Source organism: Sphaerodactylus townsendi, linkage group LG07, assembly GCF_021028975.2.
Source record: "Sphaerodactylus townsendi isolate TG3544 linkage group LG07, MPM_Stown_v2.3, whole genome shotgun sequence".
Taxonomy (NCBI): domain Eukaryota; kingdom Metazoa; phylum Chordata; class Lepidosauria; order Squamata; family Sphaerodactylidae; genus Sphaerodactylus; species Sphaerodactylus townsendi.
Window position 1 is genome coordinate 37,719,010 of NC_059431.1, and position 22,882 is coordinate 37,741,891.

At 42.7% G+C, this 22,882-nt stretch overlaps 2 protein-coding genes across 2 annotated transcripts in view; one reads left to right on the plus strand and one right to left on the minus strand.

The window, feature by feature from the left end:
- On the minus strand, positions 1–16,662 carry UTP15 (UTP15 small subunit processome component). The gene is made up of 13 exons (XM_048504801.1): positions 16,370–16,662; positions 14,205–14,355; positions 13,674–13,766; positions 11,849–12,033; positions 11,146–11,324; positions 10,679–10,804; positions 9,931–10,066; positions 8,119–8,203; positions 7,345–7,491; positions 6,348–6,449; positions 4,167–4,300; positions 2,410–2,468; positions 1–577 (listed from the first exon to the last, which is right to left on the minus strand). Exons 2-13 carry the CDS (start codon positions 14,292–14,294, stop codon positions 384–386), a joined length of 1,530 nt encoding a protein of 509 aa, XP_048360758.1. The 5' UTR covers positions 14,295–14,355; positions 16,370–16,662; the 3' UTR covers positions 1–383.
- ANKRA2 (ankyrin repeat family A member 2) overlaps positions 16,490–22,882 on the plus strand; it is a 13,833-nt gene continuing 7,440 nt past the window's right edge. Inside the window, exons 1-4 of the mRNA XM_048504802.1 lie at positions 16,490–16,855; positions 18,517–18,903; positions 20,792–20,947; positions 21,069–21,134. Of these exons, the coding sequence (XP_048360759.1) occupies positions 18,615–18,903; positions 20,792–20,947; positions 21,069–21,134 (511 nt within the window). The 5' untranslated portion in view covers positions 16,490–16,855; positions 18,517–18,614. The remainder of the gene's footprint in view (positions 16,856–18,516; positions 18,904–20,791; positions 20,948–21,068; positions 21,135–22,882) is intronic.

Genomic DNA, 22,882 nt, shown 5'->3' on the forward strand with positions numbered 1-22,882 from the left:
TAGTTTTGTCACATTTCTGCCACATTTATTCCAAGTTCAACTGGGAATTTAAGAGAAATCTCTTCAAGAAATCTGAAAAAATAAAATGAAGCTACGGGTTAATTTTTACATGTTTATAAGGGCATTTTTACGTGTTCATATAAATAAACTTTATACAACACTGGCATGAAATATTTTAAATAACTTTTGGACCAAAAACTTGAAAAATATTTCCAAAGAGATTTTTTCTTCTTATTTCTGCAGTCACCAGTAGTATGCACTCTTCAACTTTTTTCCTGTTGTATGGGAGGTTTTTTGAAAAGTGTCACTGGAGAATATGAGAGTCAAATGCAATACATTCTGTGATGAAACTGTCCAACACTGTCATTGTTCGAGGAGTTAATCTATACACCATCCAGTCTATTCTCCTCCAGGGTAGCAGGCTTTTTTCTTGCCATTGTAGCAAACAGCGCATCCATCATCCCCAAGACTTCTAGCAGTTCCTCCTGGTAGTCAATCTCCTTTTCTACAATATTCTGAAGTTTCACAAACTGTTTATCAACAACAGCAGATTGTCCAATCACAGGCATATAAATATCTGGCAAGGTAGGAGAAAAAGCACATGTTAATGGAACTCTTGCTTAACAGGCTGTAGCATTTCTTCTAAACACAAGGAATCCAGTTGCACCACTAGCTGTCAACAAAATAATTTCAAGTAGAGCAGAGTTTTCATAGGCACCTGCACCAAACAATTTGTAGGAAGGCCAACAGGCTCTTGCCTTTTTAAGCAAACCATTTCAGGTAGTCTTGAAGACACAACTGGATTCTTCTTAAAAAACAGGGGAGACCCACAGGGGAAATCCCATTTTCATACTTGCTTCCTTCTCTTCCTTCTACTCCCCTTCACATCACCCATCATTGCTGTGGCCTCCCCTATCTGCCTTGCTGCAATTGGTGCATCTTCTTCCTTGTGCAGGCCCCCACCTCCTAGGCCCTGTGCCAGAAACTCGTGGTGGGTGCCTCAGCATGCATTGTGACTGCTATGACAATCCACATGGGTGGCTGAATTTTGGTCAAGGTTTTCCCAACACAATACAAAATGATTTTACTATCCAAGCAGGGCCAACTATTAGATACAGTGACAAAACAACTAATTTACAGAATTCTTGAGCATATACTTTTTTATTTTTAATGACACACTCTTTCTGAGCCTTCCTGTGGACAGCAAAGGAATCTTATTGGCACGGTTCTTCTAAATGCAAGGGATTACATTTTATTCAACTACTACAGGGAGGAGCTAGTGCATTTTGCAACTCTGAGCAAAAATAAGAATGGTTTACTTTGATACTGGGTGTTGGATTCAGTTCCCCCAAAATCCTGGCTTTCTTCTCCAGTTATATTTTTAAAAGGCAAATGTCAAGAGTTTTATCATTGTGAAGGCTGATTTCAGAGAGTGGGAAAGTTTTGACATACAGCAAGTCCAAGGAAAAGGTGCTGCCCGCCTGTTTCTGGTTCTTACTCCTTTGAGGCCCTAAATGACTTGGGCCCAGGGTACCTGAAGGACAGCCTCCTCCCACACTGTCCAGCCCACCAATGACAATCCTCATCAGAAGCCCTGCTTTCTGTGCTCCCTCCTGAAGGGGTGAGGCAGGTGGCAATCAGAAAGAGGGGCTTTCAGCACTCCCATGTCTGTGGAATGCCCTTCTCCTTCAGGCAGTCCTGGTGTATATTAGGGGCCAAACAAAAACATCTTTTTACCCAGGCTTTCAATTAAAAATGGCCCTTAAAAGATGAAACCCTGGTAGTCTGCTTTTTGTTTTTGAGCCTAAAAACTGTTTTGAGTCTCTACTTTGAGCTGCTCATGACAGTATTTACTACAATGCAAGACTAGGCTTTTTTCTGGTATGCCATTAACAAAAAGATAAAAAGAGGATCTTACCATCTGCATGCAAGTTATAGTAATGTCCAGCTTTGGGCTTAGAGAGATGCACATAACCCTGGCTAGTATGTGGATAAGAGACCTCAAAGGAATAGGGTCATGATGCAGAGGCAAGCAATGGCAAACCACTCCCAAACATCTCTTGCCTTAAAAACCCCTGAATTAACTGTAACTTGATGGCAAAAATAGCAACAATTGGAGTGTGGGGGGGGGGGGGACAGAGAGAGTTGTTTTGCATTCAGGGTAGCCTTCCTTTCAAGTAAAGGTGGCATTCGATACCCTGCTGGATTTTTAATAGTTGCCTTTATTGTGCTATGTATATTATGAAATATATATACTCAATAAATAAATATATACTAAATATATACTCAGTAAATAAACATCTTTTTAAAAAATCCTCCTCCCTTATGACTAAGACAAGAAGGCATGCTTTTGGCTACCTGGGTGTGAGTCAGTTTTATGAATTAGTGCTGTTGGAGATTCATACCTACCTATAATCATTTCCGCTACATTTATCAGCACAGGAGCAAATCTCGCATCAGTCACATGCCTGCAAATTAAGTTAAAGAGTTTTATAACCACAAGGAAAAGTCAAAAACCAGCAAAAACAAGAGGGCAAAGCACTAGGTAAGGAAAAAATTAAAAAAAATTCTGTTAAGTTTTCTAAGCAAAACCACCAACTCTCACATACTTCATATCACAAGGGGAATGCTGTGGGAAGCAAGACTGGTTCTAGCTAAAAACTGGAAGACTTCTAGAATCTCAACAATATTTGAATGGCATGTGAAGATGTTGGAGCTAGTTAAAACTGAGAGGATCGCAGGATATGAAGAAACAGAAGAAAATTATAACTCTAAAATTCAATGGGTTCAATGGACTGATTACTTAGACCAAAAATGCAAGACCAAAAATAAGGTATTTAATTTATGACAATATTTATTGTTATATTCAATTATAGTTAGTATGCACTTGCGGAAGTCAATTCCTAATGTATTGTAATTGTTAAATATCTAAAAGGGGGGGAAAGCTGTAGGACAGGATCCCCAACACGAGGCATGCCAATACCTTTCCTGGCACCTGACAACTGTTTTTAGAAAGTGGGTGGAACCAGATAGGGCATTTGTCAAGCATGGCTTATGATTGGCTATGCAGATTTTTAAAACAGGTTGTTTTGGCAGCAGAGGCTGCAACAACACAAGAATCTTCATGTGTGACTGGAGATAAACTGTGGAAACTATTTGGTGGCTGGCTCCACATCCTGTAGCAGTCCTTTTGCAGCATATATTCTGTGGCTGCACCCACCATGCTGTGTCAGAATTTCAAAGGGACCCACAGGCTCAAAAAGGTCAGAGGGCCCTGCTGTAGGAGAAGGCAAAGAGAAGTGCTAAGAATCAGATCTGTTGGTTTATATTTCTATCCCAACCTTTCCCAACAAGGTTCAGGGCAGCTTTCCCAACAAGGTCAGGTTCAGGGCAGCTAGAAAGCAGGGGGAAATGGCTGTAGAGGCCTAGAATTGGAGAAAGGGTGGAACAAAACTGGATGGCAGAATTAGAGCTGAACACCATTAGCAGGAAAGCGAGCAAGCAAGAGTAACTTAGGATAAATCCCGGAAGGAAAAGTTCGTCAGTAGCTACTGGCCATTATGACTAAAAGAGAACCTTCTCATTCAACAGCGCTCATTAAACCTCTGGAATCCAGAGTTAGGAGGCAACATCAAGGGAAAACATTAGCCTTTTTGCCCTGCCGGTCCTCTGGGACAGCTGATTGGCCACAGTATGAAACAGAACGCTGGGCTTGATGGACCACAGTCTGATCCAGCAACACTCTTATTATCAGCAGCTCAGAGAGCAAGAGGTATTCGACTGCCAGATCTAGAATTAAGATCCTGACAAAAGAAATCCTGCCAATGACCAAAACATTGTCACAAGGGCCAAAGGTGAGGACAGCAGAGAAGAAGAGAGCTGAATTTTCCATGCTGATTTGATCCAACCAACCAATATTTGCCTGCAGCCTTCTGACTTAGCTGTATAAATGATGCTTCTATCAGCAATTGCATTGCTGGGGCAGTGAAATGCCAATTTCCATATCCTGGCCTCTCTCACTATTTACACGTGGTCATGAAAGAATTTCTCAAACATTTCTAAGCCTCCTTCAAAACCCTATACTTTGGAAGCCAAATTTTGCTGTGAAATTGTTCTTGATGTACATCACAACATTTTGGTCCAGAGAGGATCTCCTTGGAAGTTACCTTATCAAGAAACTAAGGAGGACACTGAGCTGTTTCTCATCTCGTCCAGCAAGTGCATTTTTCAGTGTGCCTCTGCGATTCAATTCCTGCATGACAGCAACTGTAACTTCAGGCGGATTTGACCGTACAGGGCCCTGGAAGCACAAAACATTCAATAATGCACCTTTCCAACTGACTGTACTCTTTTACACTAGTCAAGGTTCCTGCTGGCCCAATGGGAGCTTCTGCAGAATATAAAAGCCAGGATAGATGCAAAGTCAGTATATCAGTTGGCCCAACAACGGCAGGACTTAGCATCTCACACCACAATGGAGGCCCATGAACAGTCAGTCAATGGGCGCATCATGCAGGAGCACTATCCACCCACAAGGCGAATAGGTGGGGAAACAGCAAATCTCTATAAACCTAGTTCTCCCCATGGAGAACTAGTTCTCACAATTGAAAGGGCACATACTGGTTTTCTCCCTCAAGCATCTTAACCTGGAACAACCATAGCAGTGGCACATCACTTGGACTGAAGAGCCCCATCTCAGACAACCCAGCACAGAGTGAAGTAAGTTCACTGCTTTGCATCCCTTTCTGGCAGGTCCCTCCTCACAACCATTCCCACAGTGCTGTCCCCCCCCCCTCTCAGCTAGTGGCCACACCAGGGCAGACGTGGGATATGACTCTGTGGTAGACAGTAACACAGAGCTCAGCCAGATAGACGCTCCACCCTGAGACCTACCCACTGCCAAGGCTGGCCCCAACGGAGCCTAGAGGCAGCCCACCCAGGCAGCCACTGACCTATAAATCCCTTTACCTATCCAGAACATTATTTTGTTGCTGCCAAAGGCTCACCTGCCACCTGAGTTGCCAACCATCAAGGAGGTCAGACCACTCCCAGAAGTCCCCACCCCAAGATCCCCTACTAACCAAAGACAACCAGTCTGGCAGATAATTTCCATGACCTCACATCTTCCCCCCACCCTGGAACCATTCCAAGACAAAGCTACAGAACCCAGACACCCTGGGACCCAGTAGGTGCGTAGAAGTTGGATGCTTCATGCACATCCCCATGGCTGCATTTCTGTTCCAGACAGGACCCCTCCAGTGATCTGCCTGAAATCCATCCAGCAGTTGGCATCTGGGACTGTCCAAAGCAGCAGCAGACTGGCACAGGCCTCCGCAGAGGATCCTTCCGCACAATCCCCAGAATGACAGCTCTGCCGTCTCACAGATCCAGTTCGCCCACACACACCAGGGGCACTGAGCTTGGGAGGCGGACAAGGTCCAGGACTGGGGCAGACTTGGGACATACTATGACGGAGTTACTGCAGTGCACAAGCATGCAGGTACAATACTTTACCAGGAAAACAAAACAACAAAACCAGGAACACAAAACTTCACATAGACACAATTACACAAGATGGAGGAACACGCAGAGGGGAAATGGCCCACACAACACAGGCACTCCCTATCACCGAGGGCACACTGGCTACTGCCCCCCATGGCACCTTTTGCCCAGCAATGCCTGTAGCAGCTACAACTGCCTGTCCTCAACCCTGGCAAGCTGCTGCAGGTGCCCCAGGATGTCCTCCGTTTCCATGGCCTAGCTACAAAACAGCAGGCCCACAACAGCTGGTGGACTACACTTCATGCCAACCTGCACTTGCTGCATGCAGGTCATCTCCCTCTTTAGACACTGCAGGACAGTTTCCCACTGGTCCAGCAGGGTTCCAAGCAGTGCTGCCCCCCCAGTACGGCCACGAATGATGGCCCTTTGGGAAGGAATAGGGCATGGTAGGAGCATAGTGCATGGTACTGCCTCTCCTCTCTGCCCTCTGTGCCCCAGGGAGCCGGTTCTCATGGCAGCTGCCTTGTTGCTGGCTGGTTCCCAACGTCCATCACAGCCACAGCCTGTAATATTGGATCCCTGTAATATCTTGTTGTGGATGCAACAGTGCCATTGCTGGGAACACCTGTTGGGCCACAGTTTGTGTGGCCCCACAGCAGGAGCATTTGCTCAGCCCTTGTCCCATGTATGTTTCCTTTAGAAAACAGACGAGCCTTCAGGACTGCGTTACCTTGTGAAACATGGCCGATGTCTTTACAGACAAGGAAGTGGCCTATTTGTCTGAGAATGTTAACACCTTGTTACATTATATCTTCCAAAGGATCACCCAAGTAGCATTAGTTTACCTGAAGGACGGCATCCAGGGCCTTGGAAACCTGGAAACTTCTCAAAAGTCGGTCATATTTTTTCAAGTGATTTCTTACAGGTTTTGAGACAAGGAAATCCTCCTAAAAAGGAAAAGATGACAGTTCAAGACAGAAGCTACAGAAAAAAAATCCATCTCATTGTAATATAACTTTTCATTTCATTCATCAACCTTTTATTGGCATAGTTAAAAGAGAAAAAGTAGGAAAAAGAAAAAAATTTTTTTACAAAATCAGGTTCATAAAAAAGAACGGAATTGCATAGCTTGTAATAAAAATTTTGCAATATCCACTGTTCTTTGTCTTGTCAAAGAAAGCGAACTTCCCCACTGACAGTTAATGAGGCGACATTCTTAAGGTGTGCATCGAGACAGGAATTCCTCAGAAGAGCATACAGTTCACAATGTAGAAGAATATGACTTGTGGTTTCAGTCCGCCTCTGGGAACACGGGCATAGTCTTTCATGGGGTGGTATGGACATAAAATGGCCATTTAAGTTCGATGTTGAAAGGATATTAAACCGCACTTGCTTCTTAGTTGTGGTGTGATAAGTAGATAAAAGTATGTGGGGAGACACTCATATGTATGGGTAAGCCCATAGCCTAGAGGTGAACAAGTTGTGAAGTTTGAGGAGAATAGGATCTGTTGTGATATAACTTCTACCTTGATACATGTTTATCTCATCTTTCCACCGAGGTACCCAGAGAAATATACGTAGTTCTCCGCATTGTAGCCTCACACTGATTTTGTGAGCAGAGTTGACTGAACGAGATGACTGAGACACAATTCACCTATTGAGCTCCTGCCTCAACATGGATAAAGCAATGAGCGCAACCAGAGTCCACTAAAGCTTGCACCAAAGTCTGGAAGGTGGAGGAAGAAATAAGTCGTGGGGAAAGGGAGGGAGGGAGAGATGGGGAGGGGAGGGAGGGAGAGGGAGGGAGAGGGAAGGAAAGTCTGTGCATCTTGTGTCATATACCTGCTTTGGCATGTAGTTTCTTCCTTTAACAAATGTTCGATATGTGGGCCTCCTCTTCCTTCTAAAAGGCTGCTTTGCTTCATGTTTTCGATGTTTCACGTTCAGTATGCCATTTGTCATGCCAACAACTAGGGTTTCATCCTCAGGCTAAATGCAAGAAGAAACAAGTTTGCTGAACTTGGAATTGTAGTCCAGGGATCATTTAGGACATGTTCCCCTATGAAGCTGCCATATATTGACCACTGAGCTCTGAACTCTCTACTCCACCTGGCAGCAATTCCCCAGAGACAAACTCAGGTATAGTCTAAAGGAACATGGAGCAACTCTGGGGTATGGGTGGAAGATCTATCTGGACCCACCCCATGTATCCTGCATTATTCCATGGTGGAGGAAAAGTGGGATATTAATCCCATGAAAGACACAAATGGAGTAAGCAGACAAAGGTCATTCCCAGCACCTGCTACCTTTCACTAATGATGCCAGGGACTGAGCCTTGAAACGTCTGCTTGCAACCCATGGGCTCTATACCACTAAAACTTGGAACCAGTTGTGTTTTTGTTGTGCCTTGATTTAAGAATTGCCTTAGAGAGGAAGTCTAGATAGTTCTCTGTAGAGGGCACTAGCCAAAAGGCAGTCCCTGCATCTGAAGCAATTCCAAACTCAAAGAGTGAGGGCAAGGAGTTAAAATTAGAAAACATTTACCTTATTCATATAAAATTTATATGTTCAACAATTCTGAGATACTTATCAGTGGCCAGAAGGCCTTATACGTACAGCTAATGCGAGACTAAGAATGGATGCCTCATAGACAAAGCTGTGAACCACCTTGTAGGATGTTGTACTGTATACCTTCACGTGCCTGCACAGATAAAAAGATAGTTTACCAAGTAGTTAGGTGACATCTCTGAAGAATTGCACAGAAATTTTAATTTGTACCATTCTGCTAATAGCTTGTCATGGTTTGAGAAGCGAGGAAAGATTTTTAGGAGAGCAAAAATGTGTACAGAAGTGCCCATTGATAGTCATGTTCACATATTTGAAGAGATGTCATGTCGTAGAGCAGTGGTGGCGAACCTATGCCACGGGTGCCACAGGTGGCACTCAGAGTCCTCTCTGTGGGCACGTGTGAACAGAGTTCATCATGTGATAATGTAATTATTTCAGGGAGATTATTAGCATTAAACCAAAGACCTAGTTTTGGGGAAGCAGCATAGGTAACCCTGTTAAGCGCTGTTAAAACCCAACTGATTTTCATGGGAAGAACTAAAGTGCGATCCTTTACCTGGGAGTAAGCTCAGTTGCTGGAAATGGGGCTTGCTTCTGAGTAAACCCTCCTAGGGGTGTGATTCACCCTTTGGAAGAGTTGCACAGTTGCTTCAAAGCAATGCCACTGACTACCACCAAGCTTACTCCCGAGTAACGCGTGCCTTGGAGCCAACCGTTTTTTCTATACTAAAACCTCAGTATTCAGGTTAAATTGCCATGTTGGCACTTTGCGATAAAAAAGTGGGTTTTGGGTTGCAATTTGGGCACTCGGTCTCAAAAAGGTTCGCCATCACTGTCGTAGAGGGAGCAAGCTTGTTTTCTGCTGCCTCAGAGACTAGGACACAGAGTTATGGATTCAAGATGAAGGAAAAGAGATTCCACCTAAACACTAGGAAGAGCTTCCTGACCATCAGGGCTGTCGGAGTTCACTGCCTCTGAGAGTGGTGGAGTCTCCTTCTTTGAGGATTTTAAACAGAGACTGGATGAACATATGTCGGGAGTGCTTTTATTGTGCGTTCCTGCATGGCAGGGGTTGGACTTGATGGCCCTTGTGGTCTCTTCCAATTCAATTCTATGATTCTAACTGAATGTGGATAAAAGATTCCAACAGGCAAACCAACATCATGAAACTTAAAATTCTTGTTTGGCGGCACAACTGCTTTTTCCAAATTCAAGCAAAGAAGATTCAAGAAGGTGTGTGTTGAAAAGGGTTTCCGGCCAACTCTGCTCCCCTGCTGACTCGTGTCATTAGCAGGTCATTCGAAAGCACGAGAAGCATGTTCAACAGGAGCATCTGACTGAGGCAGGTTGTGTTCCAGTTTCTGCTTCCTCTTACACCCAAATAGATTGACCGGGACGCAGAAAGCTCCACTTCTATTTAAAAATTGTGCCTACACAGAAAAAGAGGCATGGCTGGGCAGGATGGCTGGCTGGCTGGCTGTGCCTCAAGGCCCACACTCAGCCCACCAAAGGTAACCCAATTTCTATGTCAAGAAACCCAACATAAATCAGATGTACAAACCATGCATTTGGATGCCTGATCCACTTTTCTCCAAACATGTGGAAGAGGCATGAAGCCCCATCCTCTAACCTTTATAACCCCCTCAAATATTTATCAGGCATTGCTCACCTAGCCTTTTTTCCTTTTCTGAAAAATAATCCAAAGTAGACAGCAAGTCCTGACATTTGTGGGATTCCAAATGGAACCCCCAAGACTGCATTTGTCACTGGCAAAACACAGGCACAGGATACACAGAACTCCATGCACAAAACCAGGCCCCTCATAAAAATCCAGGAAGAAAAACAATGAGAAGTACAAACCTATCTAGCGAGCCAGAGAGCAGCCTCTGACCAGAGCTCGTCAGGCACAAACAGGTTACAGTTTTATGGTGATTTCTCAAGGAGACAAGTAACTGCCCTCCTTTAAGGATATCCCAGATTTTAACATACCGACCCCCTGCAAGAGACAGAACAGTGAGTTGTTATTTACCCCACCTTTTTCTCCACAAAAAGCAAACTGGAAATAAGACCAGCTAAATTAAGAAAAGTCATATACTTTGATCAGGGTACAGCCAAAACATGTTTACATAACCAGCTTGGGGTACTTAAACACATGTGGTCTAATCATCAGAGTGTGGGAACAGATAGCCATACATTCCATCTGTAAATTAACTTCCAATGGTGAAAATAAACAACTTGTGACCCACACCAAGCCATCAGCAATCAACAGCAATTTGGTAGGGCATAGTGTGCTCAACAACTTATTTGCCTTTATAGATAAGAACAGGCAGAAAAAACAGGAGGTGTACCAGGCTCTTGGTGAACTGATGCACATACATAGTAAGCTGTGGCTCTTCTTGGTGGGTCACAGACTGCACAGGCGGTTCTCAGAAGCTACAGCGAGACCCTCCTGGAACTGAAGCATTCAGGCATGAATGACGCATAAATTACCACAGTACAGTTTGTCAGTTTGCCTATACTACCAATCAGACAAGAACTCTTTGAAGACAGAAATACAAGCAAGCTGCAATACAACAGGAAAAGGAAACCTCGCTGTTTGATAACATACCTGCAGTCACAAGAAGACCTCCAGAAGGGAAGAGGTTAATACTCTCCACTGGGTGTCCATGTTCTATCGTTACGACGCTTTTTTCTGCCCGGGTATCAAATAATTTCACAGTATGATCATATGAGCCTAAAAGACATCCCAGAGAAATAAAATTTGAATCTTTCATGGATGTTAAAGAACAGAATGCTGTTCTATATACAGCCAAATACATTGTATTGAATCATAAGTGTATTTATCAACACTGTAAATAAGCAGAATCACACTGATCAGAGTGACATAAATTAAACATGAAACACAAGCCAGAAAAAGAAATAAGTTTAAAGCAGTCAAACACACAAAAATCACATACCACAAACTATTAAGGCACATAGCCAAACGAAACAAAATACAATGAGTGGCAATAAAGGGGTCAGAGTAAATGGATGAATTCCACTCGACACAAGTAAGTATAAGTCAAATCCACAAACCTGTTACAAAAAGATTTGCATTCAGCTTACTGGTGCAGCCACACCTCACATAGTCTGTGTGCTCTCTATAGGTGGTAATTTCGGAGGCAGAAGAAACATCCCACACCTTGGATGAGTAGTCATCGGCTCCAGATACTATTCGGTATTTATCAGACAGGAAGCCTGCAACATGTACTGCTCTAAAAAATAAAATCCAAAATGTTCCATCTTAGCTCTCTGCAAAGGTTTTTGTCAAATATGAGAAATGTCTATGGAAACAAAGACTTGTACAAGAGCTCTCAGGCCAGGGCCAGGCCTCAGGCCCGGGCCAGGCCTCAGCTCTTCTGCAAAATAAACAAAGCACCAATGACCTCCTATCTATACCCTGATGAGCTTATGAAAAAGCTATTTTAAATTTCCTAGGAATGTCACTATTTTTCTCAGCCTAAATACTGGGATACCAATACTGGCCTAAATTACCGGCTTGTTGCTGTGCTTATAATGACTGAGAACCCATGATTTTCAACAGACAACAAATCTTTGCAGAATGGCTCTAATAACTGAGTAAGCAGCAATGTACATTTGAAATTTAACAGCTTAAATTAACAGCTTAAAATTTGCTGCTTAAATTAACACACAGTGGCTACAATTGACAAGCTATTAATTTCAGAATAACAATAAAGCTGGACACCGCAATGCGTGTAACTAAACTGTGATCTCTTACTTGGTATGGCCCTCAAACTGTCTCAGCGCTGATCTCCCACCAATGTCAAAGAGTCGAATGCTGCCATCTTCGCAGCCAGCAACCAACAGCTTTCCATCGTCTCTATAAGTAGCACCGTATGCAACGTCTTTGAATCGAGAGAATGTTTTGATTGGCTCCTGTGAGTATCGGCCATAAATGTGAATCTAAAACAAAATAACTTACATTTGTCAGCTAATGTTAAGAGGAAAAGCAGCTGGAGAAGGCTTGGAGCATGACTCTGGATGTGGAATAATCCATCCATGTTCAGCAAAATGCTCCTCAAGAGGGGAAGGATAGAAGAGAAAGTGGGCAGTAGTGTAATCCCAGGAAAGGGCAGAATGAGCTACTAGAAAAACACACACTGCACCCTTACATGGGGTTACTCTAAAGGAAAGAGAGCCACTTATAAAAGGGTGGAGAAAGGGGGAAGGAAGAAAATGATGCCTCTAAGGATAGTCCTTTCTTTTTCTCCATTAAGATGACAGGCAACCATTCAGCAAAGGTTTATACTAAGCCACATGACTGAGATCTGGGCTACCCCTGTAAAACTTGGTTTTTGTCCTTCCCCAGACTCTTGCCTCTAGCACCCCATTTCACTGTGGCCCACAGAACTTAATGAGAGCCGCCGAGATCCAGCCTGATTCGACTGAGGCCGTTGGAGGTGGTGGCAAGCTAGGCCTTGGAGTTCGCAAGGCTTTTGGTCTTGGGGGCCTTCAACGTCCATGCAGATAACATTGCTTCCAAACTAGCTTCATGGTGACTCCCATAGGGGTCCTAGGATTCTCCCAATTTGTTTCAAGTTCCATACATAAAGCAGGACATACCCTGGATTTAATTTTGGGGGCAGCAATAGGAGTGGGTCTGATTGTTAATATCGAATTGCCATAGTCAGATCCTTATGCCCTAAAGGCCTGGCTGAACATACCAAGTCCCTCCTGTATAGGCGGCAAGCTCATTTGGCTTGTCCATGGAGACTTATGGAACCAATAGGATTTCAGAATGTTCTATGGAATGGGTCTGCAAACTCTGGCTCTCCAGATGTTCATGGATTACAATTACCCACCAGTGCTGCACACTAACGTACAAAGTCCTAAAGAGCCTAGGGCCGACATACTTATGGAACCATTTCTCCCATTAAGTCCCCCAAAGAGAACTCCACTCATCAAGAAGTATCTGCTTGTGATTCCTGGTCCAAGGGAAGTCTAGCTTGCCTAAACCAGGGCTTGGGCCTTTTAGATTCTGGCCCCCACTTGGTGGAACACCCTGTCTCGTGAGACCAGGGTCCCTTGGGATTTAATGCAGTTCCACAGGGCCTTTAAGACAAGTTATTTCACCAGGCATGTGGTTGCAGCAGCAACAATTTACCATCAGGGTCTCCACCTTCCTGCCCTTCTCTTTGGAGCACCTCACAGATCCTCCATCCCTCTAATTAGCATTTTTTACTGGGTGTGTTTCACCATCTGGATTTTGTTTAGGATTTATACAGTTTTAATTGTCTGGTTTTATGATATTTATTGTGCAATTTTTTGTACCTGTTTTCAATATATGAATGCTGGAAAAGGGCAGGGTGGTATAAATACCTAATAAAATAAATTAAAATAAAATAAATCTGCATGGCTGTTCTGATGACATCATAACACAACAATAGAGAGAGCAAAACTTTAACACAGATGATGATACACAACCTAATTCCACAAAGGTTTTTTTCCTGATATAATAATGGTTCTGTTCCATTTTCCCTGCCTCTGTTTTCTCTAAAAACAAATAAAAATGTGCAGTTTATTTCTTCGTCTTAAATCCTTACCCTTGAGGAGGCTGTTACAGCATAATTGTATGGATGGACGGGAGAAAAGTCAATTTTATTCACTGCACCAAACTCCTTTATCTGAATGGGAGCCTGGAAAAAGGGGAGCACAATTTATACACATTTCATCTTTTAATTGTTTTTAACTAACAGAATATTTACAAACACTTTAAAGAAACACAAACTTTTAAAAAAGGATTTTGATTTTTTTTAAAAAAAAATTTTTCATTTACAGTACACTCTGAAGCAGAACTGGACTTAGACGGGTGTAACTCTTCTTAGGATGGCAGTGTTAGGACTGTAAAAAGATGCACATCTGCCACAGCATTACTTAATATAAAGTGAACACCAATGTTAATTTAATATTGTCACCTAGCAAATATTGTCACCTAGCACAAATGCAGTAATCAGCTGCTATCTTGAGTTGTTTGGCATTTTGCAGCATCAAACGTCAAATTAAACACCTCATGTCTTCAAATCAATGCGGGTACAACCCAGGTCTAAACCCAACAATTACCTTTGCATTCTTACCTTGTAATTCTTCCAGTATAAAGTATCCTGTGTTACTTTTTCACCAAGTTTTGGATAACTCTGAATCACAACAGGTTTGTAGCTAGCCATTATTTCTTTCAAATAATTTCTCCTCAGGCAGGAAAATATTATCTTCCAAGTATGTCAGCCTCTTAGAAAAACAAACAAAAACTTCACTGAAATTACAAGGATACCCCATATAGTTAAATCTATCCACAATGCTAAGTAAGAATGTATGGTTAACTTTCAACTAATTCACACATTATTGGTATACAATTTTGAGTAAAACTGCTTTTTTACTCAGCAGTGTACTTTTTGCTTTTTTACTCAGCAGTGTACTCAGCAGTGGCATAGTGGTTAACAGCAGGTGTACTCTAATCTGGAGGAACCAGGTTTGATTCCTCACTCTGCCACCTGAGCTGTGGAGGCTTATCTGGGGAATTCAGATTAGCCTGTACATTCCAACACACGCCAGCTGGGCGACCTTGGGCTAGTCACAGTTCTTCTGAGCTCTCTCAGCCCCACCTACTTCACAGGGTGTCTATTGTGAGGGGGGAAGGGAAAGGAGTTTGTAAACCCCTTTGAGTCTCCTTACAGGAGAGAAAGGGGGGATATAAATCCAACTCTTCTTCTTGTTCTTTCCCTGCAATGACCAACTGGAATGTTCCCACATTTCTATCATTTCACAGAATGTCAAAACAGAAATGTTCAGAATAGCACTTTTATAAAGAGATTGGAATGGTAATAGTGGAACAACACAGGGAATCACTTCTATAGGATATAGTAATGTAGTTTATTTCACAGTTTATTGTACATATCAGCTCTCTTTTTGCTTTAACGTCCTGTACTTTCATCATAATGGTATAACATGCTTTAGACCAATTTTTATTTGCATTGTTGTTTTTTCAGTTCTAAAATTTAACAAACAGTACCAACAACAAGGGAATTAGTAAACAGTACACATTGCAATCATATAGCTGGAACATTTATTCTCTATACCTAAAGCAAAATGAAGAATGCATACTAGCCAAGATCAATATTTCACCTAGAATGACAAAGCTAAGCTCCAGCTGGGTCCAACAATTCTGTACTAACAAATAGTAGATTGCACAAACAGAAATATACATGGAATAGAAGTTGGACATAACTATCTAATGATGGTAGATTGACATTAGCTCTATCATGGAAAAACTCTCTATTAACAATAGCACTTTTAGTAATTTAATCCTGCAGATTTCAAATACCTGCCTCTTGTTCTCACACAATCCTATTCTAGTCAATAATACCAAATACCAGGAGGAGTTTGCACATATTTTGCAGACCAGAAACACTCAGGCAAAAACAGGAAATAAAGCGTACTATCCTAATATTGGTCACAGCGTCTGAACTAGCAGAGACCATTCGCAGTTTAGAGTGTTTAAAACAGCCAATTCCGTTTTAGGTACTTTAGTAAACGGCTTGACAATAAAACTGCTACAAGTATAATACCTTCATACAAATCTATTTTGGCTTCATTTGGAATACTACGAAAATGCTGCAAAACTGGCATGACAGAGTTTTAAAACATGCGGGAAGAGAAAGCAAATGAATCAAGGCAAGAAAAAAGCCTAACTTCAATAAAATCACTTGTGAGCAGGGAGTGTAGGGAAGTGGACTTTATCACTCCCCATCCCACCCCGTTGGTCCCTGGTGGAAGCAGGATGGTGCACTAAGGCTCCTTCCACACATACAGAATTATGTACTTTCACAATTGTTTGCAAGTGGATTCTGCTATCCGCACAGTACAGTACAGCTGCAAAGTGGACTGAAACTGGACTGAAAGTGCATTATTCTGCATTTACGGAAGGGGCCAGAGATGGATCCTTGGTCTGACCCAGCAGGGTTCTTCTTGCAGAAGGACTACTTTTTCAAACTGTGGAGCTTAAGTGACGTGAAGAGCTATCGCCGGCTAAAATCATCTGAAAATCTGAACTCCAACAATAACGACTGTGCGGAATCACTCATATTTAGAACGAGTTGCATTCGTTATAAATGAACTCGGTTTCCCCTTTTGATAAATGGAAAATGAATTCATTTAGAACGATTGCAACTCGTTACAAATATGCTGCGGGGAATCCACCTCTGCCTGATGGGCCCTCGTGTCGCCAAACTGGCTCCTCACTCACCCTCGAAGTCCACACTACTTTCCGTCTTCAGACATTTGCAGTCACGTTGCTTCGCAAGGAAGCCGCCATCCCCACGGGGCAGTTTCAGGAAGCGGAAATTCCGTCACGACTTTCGTCACGAGCGCTGCGCCACAGGTTCCAGCATGCACTAACATGGCGTCTTGTTCCACATAGAGCTAGAAAAAGTCTGAGTTCCGCGGGGCTTGTGTGGTTCATGCATAGTCCTTGCTCCCATGACGTTTAATCGCTGTTGATCCAGTTTCACTCCGCCTAGGATCGCTCGGCTGCCAACAAAAGTCGCTTTTGTGATGACGGAGGCTGACGTACTTGCCCGGGTGGTTATAACATGGAAAGTTGTGCTGTTTTATTCCGGGTTCGTCCTGTGGGTTGGACGGAAGTAACGTCACGACGTAACCAGCTAGCCACAACAATACTGTCACCGTCATAACATTAGCGTGGAAGGACACGAGGCTGCGGAGGTGGAAGGTGTGTAGTGATAGGAGGAGGAAATCATTGTATGGGCGTGGAAACGGAGGGAAGGTCAAGCGGAAGGCGCATGTCCTGCCCTGATAGCGAGCCTGCCAATTAAAAGAGGCTGCTGAAGCTCCGCTCTCTGTCTTCAGAGGTGGGGCAGGTGGTGACTAGGGTCAGGGCCTTTTTTGTGACGGCACCTTGTTTCTCGAACACCTTTCTCTTTGAGTCTTGCCTGACACCAATTTTACTTTCTTTTGATTTATGGATGGGTTATATGTTGCTTGTGTATAACGGCTTGAAAGAGTTGTGCTGGGGGGTTTAAGTGTAAGCTGCCTTAAGCAGAACTTTGAAAAGGGGGCATAGAAATATTCTGAATAAATAACTACTATGCCTGGTCCTCTTTATGCTTAGAGACCGGCAGATGTGAGTCCCTTTGACGCAATGCCAAATCCCTTCTCCAAAACTGCAACCCTATTGTTTGTTTCATATTTGTTTGTTTCTTGAATTTGGACAAAGCGGTGCAAAAAGGTTCTGTCACAATGAATTTGTTCGTGTTTAAAAGTACCTCATGGCTTCTTGTTATTTTGCTGTAGCTTCTCAAGAGAGAGAATTATGTCATGATTTGTATCTGTCCATATTCCTATACAGGGTACATGGCTCATTGCCCATAACAACTGGAGTAGACTTGGGGGCATTAAAGCAAAGCAGCCCTTTACCACCATCACCACCCCCAACAGAGGGTTTTTTTTAAAAAAAGAAAACAGCTGGCAGTTCTTACTGAAGCAGTTTTGCCAAAAAGTTGAAAGTCCTAGCTATTTTTACACCCCAGCAAATACTATAGTAATGGTTGATCTAGTTACAGAACTAGTTTTTAATAGCCTAATGGACTTTCTGGATCATAGCATGGTTTTCAGAGCATTCCTTCCAAGTTCAAAGACCAGGGACATCCATGACCACGCTGCTGATGTTATTCAATTATAAGCAAAATTATGGTTAAGCTCCAGCATTACTTGTTCATAGGTAGCAAATTTGCCAGTACTTGAGGACATGCAGAAGTCTCAAAATGAAATCATGACATCTCTGATTAAAGGATCTGACAGTAAGTTATGTGAAAGACCACTTGCCAGAGACCCTGGAGAACCACTGCTGGTTCAGACAGACAGTATTAAGTTTGATAGACCCATAATCTGTTTTAGTATTACACAGCTTCATGTACTTACTTTAGACATGGCATCACTACAAGCTCAGGCCCCTTCCGCACACGCAAAATAATGCGTTTTCAAACCACTTCTACAACTGTTTTCAAGTGGATTTTGCCATTCTGCACAGCTTCAAAGAGCACTGAAAGCAGTTTGAAAGTGCATTATTCTGCATGTGCGGAATGAGCCTCAGAAAATACTGAAGTAAGAAAAAATTGATCTTGATACTTGTTTCTGTCATAAAAATGACTGTAACCATTAGCTTTAAAGAAACTGATTTAAAGCAACCAGACAATGCAAGGTTTGCAGCCTGTATTACGTTTGAGGAGCTGTTTTGCAATTTTTAATGCATATGGGGTAGGCAGTATTCTGCAGCATTTTGAAAAGGAAAAAATTACATCTGTTCATCTTGATGAATTTGTTTCTTTTGTGGCATTGTGTTCTGACATGTTATTATTTTGTGCTCAATTGCAGGTTATGTAAATCTCAGCCACTGGAACTTTGTTTTTGGTTTTTAAAAATACAATCAAAGAAAAAAAACTACAAGACAATACATAGCTAAGTTTCAGATAATGGAATCCTCAACAAATTTAGATGTTGGAGCTCAGCTAATTGTGGAAGACTGTGCTACCAGCTACAGCATCTCTCACATGCCAGATATTAAAGTGGAGCATCACCTTGATTCCAGCATTGAAGAAGGACCAGCACAGAGTGTTGCAATGGGAATGAAATTCATTTTGCCCAATAGGTTTGACATGAATGTATGCTCCCGTTTTGTGAAGTCCTTGAATGAAGAAGAGAGCAAAAACATCCAAGATCAAGTGAACTCTGATCTTGAAGTGGCATCTGTATTATTTAAAGGTTGGCATTTTAAAATTATGTTTTGTTTATTATTTTAAGAAATGGGGAAAATAGTATAACAGCAAAGGAATGCATAAGGGGATATAATCACTTTTCATGTTTTTCTCGTTTATGGAATACCTTTAAGAGTCAGTGATAGGTTTGGTCACATATTAGATTAGATTAGAGACTAGGAATTAAAATAGTCAGCTGGCAAATTGCACGTGGTGAGTAAGAATTTCCTCCAGGAAACCTGTTAGGAATGTTTCACAATGATTACTTTAAAATCTCTTTTTAGTATACCTATGGTTAAATTAGATGCATGTAAGTATGCAGTCTGGGGGAGGAAATTACAAATTTAGCTGTGAGGCACATACAGCCCAATCTTGCATCTGTTTACTTAGAATAGCTAATTTAAAGCTATTTTCCTTTTCCTGAGGTTACAAGAAGTTTGTTAAGATATCTTCTTTTGTTTTTTTAAACAAATGTTTCTAGGCAAAAACAGGTTATAAATAGTGGGAGCTCTGACTTCGCCCAAGAAGAGGTGTGATGAGTTAGACATTTACCCCCGACTTTTAGGCCTAAGAGCTGGCTGCATTTAGCCAAGCAATCATAGAGTTCTGTTCAGTTGAGTTGGTGAATCTCCATTGCTATAAAAGCCTTAGTGGCAGTTACAGAGAAGCTGTGGGGAGAGAGTCAGTTGGTAGAAGCTTGAGCTGAGGAGTCAACTGTGGTTCTGGCTTCTCATTTCTCCATGGGAAAGAGAGGAAAGTGAAGGAGAATTCTGTTAATGGTGGTATCGCTAGATTAGGAGAATATGATCTTGTGATGTTAAGATTATCTGTTCGGATTTTTTCATTCTACCATTGTAACTGTGTAATACTAGGTTTGAACCCTTGTCGATGTGGTTTCTAATCACCTGTTAGATAATATTTGATAGCTGTAAATTACCTTGGATGCCTAGACAATAGAACAATTATGCCAGTCTTGTCTTTTTGTATTGCAGTGCATTCTAAATTCATAGAATCATAGGTTGGAAGAGACCACAAGGGCCATCAAGTCCAACACCTTCCATGCACATACTCTCAAAGTATGTTCAATGTTGCAGGCCCTAGGAACTGTGCATTATGATGCTTAGTTCTCAGTATACTTGTTTAAAATCAGGCTGTTGATGCTGGATTTGCATATTGATTCCTGAACACAAGGTATGGAAAGACAATTCATTGATTTTAGTGGAATTTATTTCCAAGTGTGTATTCTTAGGCTATTCTTGATCTAGATGCCCTAGGTTGGATCAGTCTCAGAAGTTGGGCAGAGTTGGTCTTTGTTGGTATTTGGATAGGAGATCACCAGGGAATATTAGGGTCTCTGTGCAGAGGCAGACCATCCTGAAGTCTCTTGCCTTGAAAATCCTACATGATGGTCATGTCTGATTCAACTTTATGGCAAAAAAAGCTTAGGTTATTTCTTTACACATTAATTTGCCTTGTGTTCGGAGCCTAAAGGTTCCTGGCTAGCCTGCAGTTAGATATGTATTTAAGCTATAGGCACTATAACCTTACATTGAAGAGTTTCATCATTTACCTCTTGGGAGTGTTGGAGTTCTAGGTTTCTATAGCATTGACTATATTGTTGGTAAGGTTGTCTTCACATCCTGGCACTTGAATTGCCTCCAAGAGCTCATACTGAATAGGCATCCTTTTGCACAACATTAAAGAGCAATCAGTTCCATTAGGCTGACTTCAACTGTAGTCAAGAGAGCCAGTTTTCAGTGACAGCTATGTGAAGGGGTGAAGTAGCCTCTTTCACTTTGGAGGAAGACTTCCACATAAATGTGCTTTGGTAGCATCCTTGGGATATTACTTTTTTTACTACTCACTACAACCTCTTCTTTTCTTCTTTCACCTAGCTGAATGCAATATTCATACTACTTCTCCTGGAATTCAAGTCAGACATGTCTATACCCCTTCAACTACAAAACATTTTTCACCTATAAAACAGTCCACCACTTTAACTAACAAGCATAGAGGAAACGAAGTCTCTACAACACCTCTGCTAGTGAACTGTAAGTAGAATGGTAAACTTTAAAACTTTGTTCGGGGAGCTTCTGTTGGGACAGTACAAGATGCCAGCATTTTGGTTCTCCTTAAGAATATTATTATATGTTTCCTGTGTTGTTTTTGCAGCTCTCTCCATTCACCAGCTGGCAGCTCAAGGGGAAATGTTATATCTAGCCTCACGCATAGAGCAAGGTAAGGATTTGTTAGGTCTTCCCTTTAGCAGTGGGATAACTTGTGAGGATAGGTTACGCCTGTTTGTATGGCTGATTCCCATTCAGTCTCCATTTCATGCATTCCTCTTCTATTTTCTGTCTCAGACCTTATTGTTCAGTGAATGACAACATTAAGATTTCAAGCATTCCTGTGTCAATCTTCAAATGTACAGCACTAGGAAAGCAGAAGGGTTAAAAACAAAAACTGTGTCTTCACGCTCTCTAGTCAAAGGCAAACTGCATGTTATGTTTTCAATTACAATGTCCTTGAGTCAGCTGGAAAGGCATATTCTGAAGTTCCACATATTCCAGGCCCAGTTCATATTGGGACAGTACAAAAAGTGTGCTTAGACCTCCCTTCCTGCATGTGGTCCTGCCCTGAAATAGCCAGGGAAAGAGGGGGGGGGGTGAGGGCAATTATTTGCTTATATTGTAGAAATGTAGCACATAGTTCACCAGTATATATGCAGGCATCATTAGGGCAAATAGCATCCCCCTGGGCCATTGAAGGTTGGGACAATGACACAGAGAAGAAATCAAACCCCTCACACCAGTGCACCAAGGTCCCAGTCCAGATAAGCACACACAGAATGTGCTTCTCCATCTGACTGAGGATCATCCTCTGGGAAAATGTAACGTGTAGTTAGCCAGCGGTTCCCAACCAGGGTTCCGTGGTACCCTAGGGTGCTGTGAGCATGTCCCAGGGGTACCGCGGCAACCCTACCGGCCCCCCTCACTTTTGTGGTGTCTCCTGCCGGCCCCAGCAAGGACATGGAGCTGCCCAGGGGGCAGGGCCTACCACAAGGTCAGCAGCAACTTCCCGCACCCCCCTGAGTGGTTCTCCTGGGAGGGGAAGGGGGGGTGGCATTCAGGGGCACTGGGAGGGGAAGGGGGGGAATGGCAGGGATACCGTGAGATGTGAAGAGTGAGGTCAAGGGTACCGTGATGTCAAAAAGGTTGGGAAACGCTGAGTTAGGCACTTGGCCATATTTGTGATTTTAAGCAACAATGACCTTTTTTCAAGTTACAGCTCATGTCAGAGATATTTGATTTTTCTGAATTGTGCAATGGTTCCAAACAATAAAAACCGTTAGCCCCTCCCACTTATTGTGACAAGCCTTTTTCAGTAGCACCACAGTATTTATCCAGTATCTATATTTGCTGACAAAGTTGGTAGAGTTGCTGTTTTTGTTTTTCTCTGTTCTTGACAACAGCAAGCCTGGCATTTGTTAACTGCTGTACAGCATTACTGTGGCGGTGGGATCCATAGTCATCCGTTATTTGTGGTCGCTTCAGATGTCCCTTCCCCACTGCCAGGATGGTGGACAAATTAAGATGGGCTGCCCCTGGTGGAGGATGGAATCCCAAGGATTTCTGAGAACTCTGGGTTATTTTCCTGGCAATATGGCTGGCACTCCTGTCAAGGCCCTGGTCTCACCTTGGAATGATGATATTAGGAGGGCCATTTACATGATCGTTTCTGAGCACCCTCGCCCCACTTGCAGAGCTCTTCAGGCCCCAGGGTATGCTGGGGATTTGAGGGTAGTGAAGCAGGAGGGGTGAAGGCATGAGTGCAGGTGGCAGAAATCTCAGTCCAGATCTGACCGGACACCGGTGAGAGCCCATAATCAGGCCTACTCAGTGGCAGGGGTGCCAGCAGCAGTGAAGATCTTCCTGTTAATCCAGAAATTTGGCTAGCTTCCCTGGAAGCCTCTCTCCAGCTGCTAG

What these genes read in the sequence shown, in the direction of transcription:
- UTP15 (XM_048504801.1), bottom strand. Translation starts at nt 14,294, where the DNA reads ATGGCTAGCTACAAACCTGTTGTGATTCAGAGTTATCCAAAACTTGGT. An exon ending in TTCTTAGTCTCGCATTAGCT is followed by an intron (nt 7,492 to 8,118) that starts GTACGTATAAGG and finishes TCTTGCATTTAG; the next exon opens with CCTGAGGATGAAACCCTAGT. An exon ending in GAAACTACATGCCAAAGCAG is followed by an intron (nt 6,450 to 7,344) that starts GTATATGACACA and finishes TTTCCTTTTTAG; the next exon opens with GAGGATTTCCTTGTCTCAAA.